At 35.1% G+C, this 14,984-nt stretch overlaps 1 protein-coding gene across 1 annotated transcript; it reads left to right on the top strand.

Annotated features, from left to right (window-relative positions):
* Nucleotides 1–51: 51 nt before the first annotated feature.
* LOC146146784 (ATP-dependent DNA helicase Q1-like) lies at nucleotides 52–14,843 on the top strand. Its single transcript, XM_083387061.1, has 14 exons — nucleotides 52–56; nucleotides 1,361–1,581; nucleotides 1,917–2,096; nucleotides 2,376–2,482; nucleotides 2,752–2,859; nucleotides 6,754–6,844; nucleotides 7,391–7,470; nucleotides 8,231–8,399; nucleotides 8,939–9,087; nucleotides 9,977–10,078; nucleotides 11,134–11,288; nucleotides 12,707–12,798; nucleotides 13,685–13,913; nucleotides 14,516–14,843. Exons 1-14 carry the CDS (start codon nucleotides 52–54, stop codon nucleotides 14,826–14,828), a joined length of 2,001 nt encoding a protein of 666 aa, XP_083243187.1. The 3' UTR covers nucleotides 14,829–14,843.
* Nucleotides 14,844–14,984: the final 141 nt, after the last annotated feature.

The raw sequence follows: 14,984 nt of genomic DNA, 5'->3' as shown, positions 1-14,984 counted from the left end.
CTAATAAGATTATATTAAGAATTTAATTACCATCCTACGACGTGTTTCATAATGGGGTATGTCCCAATATGAAAACTTCACTAAAAGTTATTTGTAGAGTTGCAAGATAATTTTACTTTTGTGGTCCAGTTCAGTAGGCATAGTCGGTATGTCTAAAATTAAAGGTAAGAAGTTACATACACATGTAAATCTAAAAATATATACCATTGATTTTTGTTTTTAAAACTAGAATATCAAGAACTTTTAAAGGGTTAGTATTAGTAATCACAGAAGCAATATTTTAGAAACAGCAACTAAGATAAATAGAAAACACAAATAGGCGCTCGTCTAGAATCCTACCACAACGAACATTATTAGGGTTAGGGTACCGGTTAGCGTTTGGGTTTGGGTGAGTCCAGTAATAGTGTTAAACAATATTACTTGACCTACCCCAGGTTGGAAAGTTTGGCCTGCGCGGGGGATAAATCCCAGCACCTTCAGCCGTGGTCACAGCCACGCATTTTATTGAAAATGTGTTCAGCCACTCAAATCTGACTCAAGCAAACGCGCAAAACTTCAGCCGCACAAACTTCTGTATGGAACTAAATTACCTAAAAATGAGTAATACTAAAATATAAATACGGCTTTAACAAACTTTACTATTTACGAGAAATATATTAAAGTAATATATTAAAGTACTGACGTCACATTTATTCCCTCATCACTCATGTATGACCGAAAATGTGTCACCTTAAATCAGGCCTGCACAACTAAAATGGTCAAGGGCCACAACAAGCACAAAAAAAATTGGCGGGCCGCATACTGAAGTTGCATAACTTTTTTAAACGCTAGTCTATAAGACGTATATAATATAATGCATCATATAGAATCCCCTGCAAAACACTAAAAACGCACAGTTCGGCGTTTTGGTCACGCATCAGTGGACAACGGTCACGTGTTTAGTGACGTCAAATTAGGCAATATCGAGTAATATTGCATATCAAAAGCTACACTATCAAACTTTTTAAATATTTAGCTGCGCCCGCACACCAACCAAAAATTTCTCAGTGCTTCAAGTATTCCACGAACGCTGTAAACCTGTAAGTTTATTATAATGTCGCAACTTACAACGTCCAGTAGCCTGGTGGTTTATTTTTCAAGTTTTATTTTCAGCCGCGCATTTTTTCAACTGCAAAACATCTCCCCCGCGCAATATCCAAAGTTTCCAATCTGGGACCTACCCACACCCAAACACTAACCGACACTCTAAACCACGTATTGTGCATTGCTTAATAATTAATTTAACGTTGTGGTAGGATTCTAGACCAGCGCCAAAAAGTGATTCTTGGCACACACTTGACAGAACTTAGTAGGACACTAGTACCTCTAATATAAAATTTATAAAACAATTTGCAGATTTACAGGTAGAACTTCAAGATGTAAATGGGGCATTGATGCAACTGCAACGACAGATGAAGACCATCATGGATAAGCAACAGTTGTTGCAAAAACAGAAACAGAGAATTGAACGTGAAATTGCAGTCCAACAAGCAACTTGTGACCTTGGCCTTGACCCAACCAAAGAAAATTGGGGAAATGAAGGTTGGATAGATGCCGTACATAGGCGGAAAAAAATATGCTGTATATTATGAGGGTTCTTAAACTTCAAAAGGCCACATGCTCCATATACTAAATTCTTTGGATGTAAAGTTGTAATTTAAAAAGGTTGCTTTTATCAAAAAAATCAAACTAAGTTGATTGCGTTCAATGAACTGCAGATGAAGTTAATGCAGTACATTTATTTTCAATTTACCTGCAATAAAATATACAAAAAATTATTCACATATATAAAAAGTATAGCTCTAAAGTGTAGTATTTGAAAATATTCCTAATATTTGTGATATTGCCACAACCTGTTTAATGCCTACTTTTTTTAGATTTTCCTTGGAGCAGTGAACTTCGCACAAAATTAACTTCAATATTTGCACTAAATGCTTTTCGACCAAAACAGCTTGAGGTTATAAATGCAACATTGAGCAACCGTGATACAATACTGATAATGCCAACTGGTGGTGGAAAGAGTTTGTGCTACCAATTGCCTGCTCTCATATCAAAAGGTATGTTCAGCTTTGACGAGTACTTAGTTGACTAGCTGTCTGAAGATATTTGGTTCTTAATAGTAGCTATGTAAATATAGGTTATTGGTGCGACGATTTTTACAAGGTTAAATTAACTGTTTATATAAACACCTTGTAACAAATTTGATTAGCTAGACAGTTTTGGAGAAAATGTATTTTTAAATTTATATTAGCAGTCAAGGATTGGATTTCACATTTCTATAAATTAATGATTTTTTTTTACTTTTATTCCAAAGTTTAATGTAGTAATTCTTTTAGGTGTAACACTCGTTATATCACCCTTGATATCCCTCATGAAGGACCAAGTCTACCATCTTACTAAGCATGGAATCGCTGCTACGACATTAAACTCTGAATCCGGAAAGGTAACTAGTCTTTTTGTGTTGGCTTATGTTATATACGATTGTTGTATTGTATACTTGCCTAAGATCTTGGTTCTGCTGTGATAGTAAATATTTGTCTTGACCAGTTATTTATAAATAGATACAAATTTTGTCAAATTGTTTATTTGAGGCCCTTCATGTATGAGTATAAATTGATATATGTGGCATGCTATACAAAGGTTGTGTAAAGCACTTTGTAAAATATTGCGGTATACATTTGAAATAAAATAAAATTTATATTTTTTTATCAGACCATTATAAATCAAGTGCAAAAGGAACTCTCAAATGTGAACACAGATTTAAAACTTGTTTACATCACTCCAGAAAGATTGGCAAAGAGTAAGCGATTTAAATCAAATGTAAGCAGTGAATACGGTGAACATATATTATAAAATAGTATATACGTTTTATTTTTTCAATTATGTTGCTACAAAAGCTTCCCAACCCTGCTTATAGTACCATTATAGATTAAAATTTATTTTGTGCCAAAAACTAGAAAATGACAGTTTAATAAATTCACCACCTAGTGGTTTAATTACCATTAATTATAAATTAACCTTCGTTAAGACATAAAAATGACAAAACCAATAACAATCAAGATATATAAAAGTACACACAGTTTTCTTGGTAATAAGTATGGTTTGTCACATGTTAACTGAACTAATTTAGGGTAAAATGAGGCATAGAAAATATCAGTTTCCAATTCCAGTTAAATTCAGACTGACTTCCCAAAGTTGCTGGGCTGCTTCATTGTCCTTTGCAAAATCTGCGAGCTCAGCAAATGCTAAATCTTCAAAGTAACACCCACTGTGCTGAACCACTTTGTCGTCTAGGGCACAATACAGTATTGTTTGGCAACCTTGAAAGGGTGTTCTGGGGATAAAAGCACATTACATAAGACTGTCTTGCAGTTAATAAACCTACAACTGAGAATAACAAAGGGCAATGTGTTACGATTCATGTAAAAATAAGATTAGTACAATTTAAAAGTGCTTTTTGTAACAAAATTTAAAATGCTTTTAACCTAAAAACAGAAAGTTTAAAATCTTTTTATTTTTACCTTCATGGACTGTCCCACATTTGACTAGGCAAAACTGAATAAAATCGTTGTTATATTAATATGCTAACCTTAAAAATGGAAGCACAATATTTTGAAGAATAACGTCATACCAGCCTTGGATTGGGTTGAGGATAGCTGTGTCAACATAACCTTTGAAAATTGTAATTGTAAATGCAAACTTTAAAAGTGAAGACCTTTGTTTTAATTGGGAATGCACGATCATATCGAATCCAGCCAATACTAAATACCAAGTGATGTATCAGTATAGGTCATGTACTAGGGTGGTGTCAGTACCGATCCTATAATAAATGAACATAGGAATTCCAGCTATGATTTGCGATCCAAAGCAGCGATTTTTACCTTGAAAGGTAAATTTATCAAATAATAGTAGGTTTAAAACTAAAGTAACTAAACTTCTTGGTTAAGCAGCCTGACATCATTTTGTATCAGGAATGGTGATACTTTTCGTATCGGAACACAATGCCAAGTATTGGACATTCCTAGTACCAATATTAATTTGACTTCCGTGAGCCAAATCTAAATTCTAAAATAGTTTGTGGTACAAGCAAGGATATAAATCTATCAAGGAAAGCCTAATTGTTTAAATATAATACTCTCCTGTTTTTAAAACATTATCCAGTATTTCATACCTGGGTGAACAGAATAGGTAGTAATTCCGAATTTGTGATTAAGTTTGCGATGAAGCTCAGATGTGAAAAGAATATTTGCCAGTTTGCTGTGAGCGTATTTAACCAAGTCTTCATACATTCCATCCGAGTTATGGTGAATCATCACATTTAAGTCAAACTTACCAGCAAGTCTGCATTGTGTTAATACCTGGGAGTTAGTGATTAGCGGGCACTGTAATTCATTATTAATAATGAATACAGATGTTTGATATATCAGACTTTACAATGACACAACAACATTAAATAAATAAAAAAATTATAAAATCCAAATGTGTGACTGAAAAAGTGAGTTTTAAATTTAATAGCAAAAGTTTTTCAAGATTATTGCACTGAATAAACAAACAAATTATTAACTATCAGGTAAAATTTTAATGCAATGATTTTTAACCTAATTATTTGGTATTAAGACAAGAATTATAGGTTGAATATGACTATGAATTGCAAACCAACACCTACACACTTGTTGATATTTATGCATCATTATAGTTTTGTATAATATACAAAAGATTCATATAAAACTTAGTATTGCTATGATTAGGTATGTCTGTTAAGAGGTTGGTTGCTTTAATTCTAGGCTTCTTTTACTAGATTTAACATGACCAAAACGCAGTTTTATTTGTATTACATAAACATGTCATACATACATATAAGCTGATGAGGAAAGGTTAATAATGCGAACAGGTCTTGTATTATTTTTCGACTGTTCTTTCATCTTTTCCATTAGCAAATTTGTCAGTAGAAAATGGCCGAGATGGTTAATGGCAAAAAGTTTGTTAATCCCTTGAGTTGTTAATCCTGGATTTATCAGAACTCCTGTAAAAATTAGGAACACGGGGTTAGTATAATTTTTGTATAATGTATACACAGCATTTTTTTGTGTAATTGAATTATCTGTGTAAATTAGACAAACATATATAAGCTTCTAACAGGGATCTTCCATCAATTTGCTTAACGTTTTATTTTTTTGTTGGTAAATATGTCAATTATATACTCTTTATAGATTGTTAAAAGTTCATGTTGTTAAAAATACTGAAATAACACATAAATCTTTTGAAAAAATTGTTGGTTGTGTAGCATGATGTCTTGGCATCAGCTAGTTGTTCTACAAACGTAGAATAATCCTTATAAACTCAAGTTGGTACCTAGTATTAATAGTATTGTTGTTTTTTCACAGGGGGTATTAAATTTAAAATATATGGCAACTTCATATGTACGAGCCTGCATTGTTGACCAGAATATCAATAAATTCAACATTTTTGATGACTGCCTCCCCAAACTTTCGGACTGAATCACTGTTTTCCAAATCTAGCTCATAAGCTTCAACCTAGTAAAGGAATAGAATTAGAAGTGGCAAAAATGTACTAAAATTATTTTCTTAACCTATTAGGTACATATAGAAATACTACTTTTATGAATATGTTTTTATTTAGATTTTTTTGTCATTTTGTATAAACTTTTGTGTAAGTTTTTGACTCACATGTTTGTTATGAGATTTGTTTATGATGTCACCTTTAGCTTCCAATGCTTTATTAATATTGCGAGAGGAAATAATAACATGTGCTCCTAGTTTTGCAAATTCTACTGCAGCAGCTTTACCAATTCCACTGCTTCCACCTGTTAAGTAATTTTGACATTATTACCGTATTTCAAACTAAAACAATTTGCAGTTAACACTATTTTTATTTAGGAGGCTTCATAAAAATAGTGTCTTCTTAATTTGCAAAACCAAATAGATCACTTTTCTTCATTTGTATTCATACAATATCAAACCAAAATATATATATTTGTATAAACACACATATATAAAATGTGTTTACCTAACAGTCCAAAACTAATGTACCTATTTTTTACTATCCAAGTTGGACTCTTGGTGTGATATCACACATATTTTATTCTTTCTATGCACCCTGCCTAATGATGTAACTTTAACCTTAAACCTACACTATTAACTTACACCTTAGGGTTGCACACCAACCTGTTATCAACACAGTTTTACCATCCAATCGTGCTGTGATTTCATAGATTGGTGCATAACGTAACTTTGCATTGAACCAATATCCAACACCTAATATTATTACTGCAAAAGTCCATGCTTTAAAAACCATGTTGAATAGATGACTTCTAACTACCCTCTACCGCATGACTTTGCTAATGCGGGCTTACATGTGGCCAAACCTATTGTTCAAACATGGATAAATCATTAACTTGCAAGTGCAAGGTTGCACATTTTATGTTACTTTTTGCCCCAAATTAACTTAAACTATATTGATGTGTGTTAGTTGGCTGATCTGCTGTTTTTTTAATTTTTTTGATTTTTAAGCTCAGATAAAAGGTTGGCTTAAATTTGTACACATCTTGAATTAAAAAAAAACTGTAGTTTTTTTCAGATTGTTTCCGGCAACACTAAGTAATAATATTAATTAACCCTATATTAATAGGAAAATTTAGGAATTCTTTTAAAAATTGTGATTTTAATTTCAAAACGAATATTGTTTTGTTTTTAGTTGGAAAAATGTTATAAAGCTGGAAACCTTGCAAGAATAGCGATTGATGAAGTTCATTGTGTCAGTAAATGGGGAAATGATTTTAGAACAGGTGACACTGTTATACAACGCAAAAGCCTTAAGCGTTTTTTTTTTGTAAATTATTTGAAAACGGTTAAACAGACCGGTTGTTAAATACTACAACAGTAGTTTTTAATATAATGAATTGCAAAGCTAAAAAGGTCGAGTAGATCAACACCATTTTGATTAAGACGTTCTGATACATTAACTGATTACCACATTAACTGAAGAGGATACCAGCTCATATCTAAACGCATTAATCAAGATGATGTCGATCTATTCAACCCTTTTGGCTTTGCAATTCATTATCAAGCTACATTACAGATCAGTGCATAGTAGTTCTTAAATTTTCAAGTTTATGGCTCTAAATAGAGATCCCCACTGCCAAACACTCGCAGCCTATTACTTTTTAATAACATGTTTAAACTTTTGGTAACATACTTTTGGTCGTTTTTGGTTTACAACCTTTGATGGGCACTGGCTCCCGTTAAGAAACCATGAACAAATCATTTGTATTTGAATTTTACCACAAAGAGATTCGTTAATATGCCACGCTTGTTTTGGTTTTTGTTTGTAGATTACAAAATTTTATCCATTCTAAAACGCCAATTTCCCAAAACACCAATCATTGGTCTGACTGCGACATCAACACAAAAGGTAAGTCATTTGTGTTTTCGAACCACACGACAGTCATCAATGCACAACATGTCGCGATTTTATTTAAGCAGTTTTTTTAAGGATTATTTTGTGCCTTGAATTTTATAAAATATATTGATAAAATTAACCAAAGTTGAAGATGTCAGTCTAATTTAACGTACATTTTTGTTTTGACCATTAGTATATCGCTACTGTGATTTTAGGGGTAGGGGTTAGAAATTTGGTTACGGTTAACATTATTAGGGTAGTTAGTTATGTACTGAGGTGTGGGGTTTGGGGTTAGGTGGAAAGTTATATATGCCTGTTTATGGCCATTTAGGTTTTATCACGACAGATTTAGGACTTATTCCAATTAGATGTTACTACAACTATTAGGTAGTAATCGTATATTGGTCTTATTCCAAAGTGTGTTTTATTCCGACGTTGATGTTGTTCTAATTCGGTCTTATGGCTGGAGTCCGTTCTCGAGTCTAGTACTTTTTCTGTGAAACTCCTGTTTTAAACACCAACGCAGACAACAGCGGCTTTCTCTGCAAACTTGAATGGCATTCGTTACGTATTTTTTTATTACGCGATAATAAGTTGCATGGCGGAAGAAAAAGACGCACGAGATAAAAGAGTGATAGCACTTAATAAGAAGCGACAGGTCTACGTTTAAAGACTGGCCCATTTAACTCGAAAAGCAGCAAGAATCTTATTTCCTAGCGCAATATGGTATTCTGATTTTTTAGCTGTTTGTGCATTTGTTTTGTCTTAACAGGTGACAGATGACACGAAGGAGATGCTTGACATCCCCTCTGCCCTCGTCTTTAAAACCCCCCTGAACCGACCGAATCTATTCTACGAGGTGCGCAACAAACCGGCGAGCGCAAAAGATGCTATCGATGACATCACCACCACCATTCGGAAGCATTTCGAGAATGAGTGCGGTAAAAATACACATTTGTCGATTTACTTGCCCCCCCCCTCTCAAATATCTGTTTTACCATTTAAACCTGGTTTCTGTGCATTTTACAAAAGCCCAACGTCTTTTCAATACCCTAGCAACATAACTACAGCATTGTCAATCGGTTGATTACTTAGAAATGGTTGCAATTTTAGAGCAAAAAGAAAAATGTTATGCCATTTTAAACCACAGTTTCTCACTATTTAGAACCAACAAAAAATGTGTTAATTTATCCGTAGCATTACGTTTTGGTTGCATGTAAATTTGTTACAAACGTTTTTGTAAAACACCAGCAGTCCACAACTTGATATATTTTTTTTTTTTTAACCACACAAAATTTGAACAGATTTCACAAATTATCGCACTTATTTCTACGGTATTAGCAGGAAAACGCCAATAGTCCAAGGATTTTTTAAATATATAGAAATGCGAGGGAAATTTACGATGCCACTTTCAATCGACAGCCGCTGGTCTTTAGGTACTTTTTGATTTGTTTAACACCGATCTTTTGCAATTTGCCAGGCATCGTCTACTGCTTGTCGTGCAAAAACACGGAGCAAGTGGCGGAATTTCTCCAACAGAATAGCATCAAGGCCGCCCCTTACCACGCTAACTTGAGTTCCGATATGAGGACGAAAGTGCAGAATCAATGGAACGAAAACAAGATTAAAGTAGGCCGGCCCATCTGCTTCAGTAATCTATTTGCTTGTATTTTACTTTGTTTTTTAACTGGCAGTAGGTAAACTTTTTTGATTAAATTTTTACTTTTTTATTAGCTTGCCTTTGTATAAATGATATGATGCATTTTATTTACATAAATTAAAAGTGTGCTTGTATGCAGTTAAGTAGCAATTCATGTAATAGACTTAACTATATTTTTTGTTTTTCATATTAATGTAATCTAGAGAAGGGATGGAGAACCACTTACCAGCACTGTATTAACCGTTACAGGTTTTCGGTGACCCACTAGTTGGCATGTTTAAGTAGAATATGGGATCCTTAGATTTGAATCCAAATCGGATTTGTAGCAGATTTCCGTTTGGGTAAAGGGAACCAATATAATGTATTCGTTTTTATTTTTTCGGCCGAACAATTCCTTGCCGATAACCTTCGCCTTATTATTAAGTGTCAATCAAATTTGATTAAGCGAGCAACTAACGTGTTATGTCGATATTATGATTACCCCTTACTAAGAAATAAACTATAATTATGTGGCCCAAAAAAAAAATTTTTTTTTTGGACACATGTTGTTTTTGTCCGAATTTTTTTTTTCGTATTATAAATTCGTTATTCTAGATTTGCAACCTAATATTCTAGAAATATCCCAGGATTCTACTATAAATAGGATTCACGTATACCTCTGATGTCATTAAGGCCAAAAAACTATTTCATGCTTAAAACCTTGCACACCGGTCCTATTACGAATCGCATGCATTGTTAGTTCTGTTTTGATTACACCGGACATCCCTGTTGTCAAGATCTGAAATGCATTTTTATGAACCTCAAGTTTTATCATGTCATTCAAAGTAAAATCCGTTAAACTGTGTTTTTATCGAATAGGTTATTTGCGCTACAGTGGCTTTCGGAATGGGAATCAACAAACCAGATGTCAGATTTGTTATTCATCATTCAATGAGCAAAAGTGTAGAGAACTATTACCAGGTGATACATTCACATAGTATAGTATAAGTTCAGTTCTTGTTTTTTTGAATTCTGCCGCTAATACTAATTTGACAAATGATTTTGACGGTATTTCGAAGTGATTTTGTTAACAAACGGACTTTAGTTTGACAGCATTTGTATTACCTAACTACTTATTTTTCGGCGGGGTATCATTTGGCACCGTGATTCTAAAATGGTTATGTGTTTTTTGGATTGATTGAGTATTTATTTAGGACAACACAGTCATAGTTTGCTTTTTATATGGTTTTCGAGCTAACATATTCCATTGTTCCAATTTAATACATTTTAAATACCAGAACTTTTAATATAAATTGGTTTACTCTGTTAATGACCGAATTTTACCTGGATAATTAATTGATACGCACTGGGTTGTCAGCAGTTTTTAAACGACATGCCAAATAGCCACAATTTTAAATAATCAAATTTAATTAACGTAGTGGTCAAAACGTTGGAAATTTAAAAAAATGCCTGAAGATCAATTTTACTATTGAAACAACGCCTGGCAGCAACATTATATTTATTAAATAACCTGGTTCGCTACAAAAAAATGCCGTTTACCAAAGTGGTGTTTATCGTGTAACGCAGTGATTCCCAAACTGTGTTCCGCGGCACACTAGAGTGCCTTGAGAGATTGTCGTGTGCCGTGAAACTTTTTGTAATATCGGAAAAAAGAGTATTTGTATTACCAATAGGCATACAGGCAAGCATTTTAGACTTAAATACGCACTATTCTTTACGAATTAATAATTTTTGAGACATTTGCATATAGTTTATCGTGTGTTAAGAACGATTGTAAAATTACTCTATTGTTTGGGTACATTATGCATGGATCTGTAATGTAGCTTGATAATAAATTGCAAAGCCAAAAAGGTCGAGTAGATTGCCATCATCTTGATTATAAAGACGTTTCGATACGAGCTTGTATCATCTTCAGTTACTCTATTGTTCTCCTGTTAAAAATGTGCCGCGAAATAGTTAAGATTTTTTCAGTAAAAAAAAGTTTTGGAACCACTGGGTAACGTGTTGTTTTACAGGAGTCGGGTCGTGCGGGCCGTGACGGGCAACCAGCTCTGTGTCTTCTCTACTTCGGTTTTGCCGATATTTTTCGCCACAGCGCAATGGTCGTCACGGAGAGGACCGGATTGCGCAATCTGCAAGACGTCACCGACTACTGCACCGACTTTCAAACGTGAGACCTAGTGTGTTCAGCGGCACTCGCGTTTTCACGCTATAGGGACGTTAAAGGCCCGTTTACACTACAGCTGCAGTGATCTGAGCAAAGCGTAATATTCATTTAAATTCAATTGTGGCGAGCGTTTCACGCTTTGCTAAACTCAAGCCCCGTGCAGCAGCTGCAGCTAGCTTAAAGTTACGCTTTGCTAAACTCATGCTCTGTGCAGCTGGAAAAAAATACGCTTTGGAGCGATTTCCACGCTTTGCTAAACTCAAGCCCAGTGCAGCAATAGAAAAACGTTACGTTTGGAGCGATTTTTACGCCCAGCGCAGCTCAGCTCCGCTCAGTGCAGCTGTAGTGTAAACGGGCCTTGTCTTTTTGTTTGCCTGTTGTTTTAAAAGCTGGTTGAGATAAGTCAATTGCAGTTTATAGGGTAAGTAGGTGTCACTATATATAAAGACAAATTGTATTTTACTCTCGACAAGCTTTCGCACAACCGTGCTTCACCTGACGAAGATGCTCAGAAATGCGTGAAGCTCCCAATTGTGCTTTTACATAGCACGTATATGCTTTGCTTTATTTACACAATAATCTACCGGTTAGATCGGTTAGACCAGTACTTTTTAACCTTTTTGCTGGAGTGGAACCCTATGGAAATATTCCACTGGTTCGAGGAACCACAGTGTAATAAACACACCTCAATTTGCTAAACAATTTAAAAATTGCGGAACCCTTGGACTGTACTAGCGGAGCCCTGGTTGAAAACCACTGGGTTAGACTCCAAACCACCACTTACTTTCCCTTCGGTTTTACTTTTTTTAAATGCACGCCAGCAGAAGATCAACAACAACGAGAATGTCGATACTAAATTTGCACTCGTGCCAATTTTTTTTTTTTTTTTTTCTATAGGAATGTCCGATATCTGAAATTTTTCTCCTATACCGATACCCGACATTTTGGACAAAAAGTGTCGCGGTTGATTCGATTATAAATGACGTCACTACTGTTCTCAAACAAGCAAATACAAATAAATTGAAACGTTTAAAGGTAATTTTTGCCAGGTTAGGCCAGATATAGCTTTGGCGTAAAGAAGTTAAGTTACCTCCAATTGTTAACCGCTATTTTTTCGATAAATTTCCCTTTCAAGGTAGAGTTTCTGCGTTGTATCGTCAAACGTTGCTAAAATACGATATTGATTTTCTATCGTATCGGCACCGATGCCACCCTGTAAGTATCAGGCGAAAACTAGAACTACCACTTGACATCGGGTATCGGCTTCTATCTGATATATTTGGGAATTAATGAACCACACATTCTCATACAGTACACTTTTCGTCCGTCCATAAGCCGCCACGGGCTGCTAACATTAGGCTTTCTGTCACTTGTAAGTGTGAACGTGTGTAAAGTCGGTCCTGAAGAGATTTTTTCTTCAGATGTCGACGCCGCGCGCTTTCCAGACACTTCGAGGAACGTTGGGAGGTTATTGAGTGCGAAGGAATGTGCGACAATTGCGCCGGTGGAGAACGTAAGTTGTCGGGCGTAAAAACTAATGGATACGATCCGATACGGTCTTTCTTAGTTTTTTTTTTAGAATTAATTAATTACACAAAGGCCTACACAAGTGGAATCATATCTTAATTCGGATGAATACAAAACAATGTTATTTCAACAGAAACAGCATTGATGTAAGTTAAACATTATCGCCAAACACTTGCAAGTAACACACAATACCTCGACAAGGTAGTAACACCAAGTGCCATAAGGACAACTGCAAAGTCAGGACACCATGCGCTCTATGACCTTGGACCGCAATTAAAAGAATGCTTACACAAATAAGTCATAAAGCACTTACACCAAAATGCGCAAGGTTAAAACAGCTTGCATAGCAAAAAACGTTGCTAAAGGGCTCAGGCAATCTTGTGTCTAATTCCTAATTTATTGTTTTATTGCTTAAAAAAATTACTAATTCATAATAAACAAACCAATGTTTTCATTGGGTTGAAAGATCTAAATTAAATATTCTGTTTCCTGACCCCTTTTAATTTGACATAAATATGAATAAAGGCCAAACAGAAAGTTCATACTTTTCGCATTGTATTTAATGTAAATACCAATGACACCCTAAAATTCTACGCTATTTAACGTTTTTATTGTCTGTAAAATACAGAAATTGGCTTTGAGTGAAAATGAATGTCAAACTTTTGTCGTTTAACACTAAACTGTATCAAAAATTTACAGCTTTTACATGCCAAATATTGCTTAATTGTTAAATAAAAGCTTATTAGTTATTACAATTGTTTAGTTATTTAATCAATTGTAAAAAGGGGATAATTGGATGGTGATTTGAAGGGGTGTAGCAAAGAAAAAGGTTCAGACTCACTAATCTATTCCAACACTATGTTTAATTTCAGGTAGCCAGCTAAGTGACGTCACAATGGCCTGTCGCGCGCTGCTCGAAATGGTGGAGGACGCGGAGGCCAGGAGTGCCGGCGCCGCCTCTGGGGAGCGCCTGACAGGGGCCAAACTGGTCAGCGGCGCCGGCAAGGGGCGGTTTAAGGCCAACAGCAAGTTTTTTAAATCGCTTGACACCAAACAAATTCAACTTCTCGTCATCCTAATGTTGAAAAGGGAATTTCTTCGGTAAAAGGGGCGGTTTTTGTCGATTTTGCAAATCCTTGTGGTTTTCCTTCGGGAGTCTGTTTAGAGACGTTAGCATTCGAAACCAAATTTTGTTCATCAGTATAATTTTGGCAAAGAATTTATCAATAGACCAAAATTTGAGTTTTAAACAATCCAAAATCACCTTTGAGCATTTAAAACGGATTCGGTTGAGAACCACTGACTTATATTTACATCTTTAAAGTAAATAAAAAAAAGTAAAAGTAAAACAAATTAGTTTTATTTAAAAGACTGACCCCCACAAATTCAACTTCACGTCGACCTAATGTTGAAAAGGGAATTTCTCCGGTAAAAAAAGCGGTTTTATTGATTTTTGCAAATCCTTAAAACAGCGATTGCGAGTTGCAGCGATTGATAACCGTTTTTTTCTTATTATTACTCAATAATTGAAAAACATATTCGTGTTAAGCATTTAAGATTCAAACGCATTGCACAGGCAAGTCTACCGCTAGATTTAAAGGAGTAAAAAAACTCAGATTTGTGTCGATTTTCAATGGTGTTAAAGCTGACTAAATGTGCGCTTGATAACTTATAGAAAACAAAGCTGTTTTTCCACCTTTCAGAGAAGACTTTCACTTCACGCCGTACTCCACAATCAGTTACCTGGTGCCTGGGCGCAGCAGTTCGTTGCTTGCTGTAGAAACTGTAAAGGTCATGTTGCCAACGGAACAAAGTCCGCAGAACAGATGCGCATTGTTGCGCAACGCAATGCGACCAAAAATCGTCGCGCCTTTGTCGCCGCTGGGTGGCGAAACAAACTCGAAGTGTTTTCCGTCGGGGAGCAAAAAACGCAAGGGCAGCTCGAAGATAACATGCGAAAAAGTTGCAAGAGTTGAAGCGGACCGTAACAGCGACGACGTTGTCGTACTGGATTAAGCAGTTTTTGGTGCAATACGTTTTCTTACCATTTATTTTTCTTCTGGTTTGTTTTTTGTTATTTAGCTGCCTTCTGTAAAATTAAACAAGATCCAAAAATATACCTCCAGACTTGCCTTTCCTGAAAGGGGCAGTTATGCTGTTTACGCGTGTCAT

The sequence above is a fragment of the Ascidiella aspersa genome, chromosome 4 (assembly GCF_963924565.1).
Source record: "Ascidiella aspersa chromosome 4, kaAscAspe10.2, whole genome shotgun sequence".
Taxonomy (NCBI): Eukaryota; Metazoa; Chordata; class Ascidiacea; order Phlebobranchia; family Ascidiidae; genus Ascidiella; species Ascidiella aspersa.
This window is presented reverse-complemented; position numbering and strand designations above follow the sequence as displayed.

Excerpts from the sequence above, each read along its gene's own strand:
- LOC146146784 (XM_083387061.1), top strand. Across the intron at positions 1,582-1,916 it reads AGAAAATTGGGGAAATGAAG|ATTTTCCTTGGAGCAGTGAA; the intron begins GTTGGATAGATG and ends TACTTTTTTTAG. Across the intron at positions 2,860-6,753 it reads GTAAGCGATTTAAATCAAAT|TTGGAAAAATGTTATAAAGC; the intron begins GTAAGCAGTGAA and ends TTTTGTTTTTAG.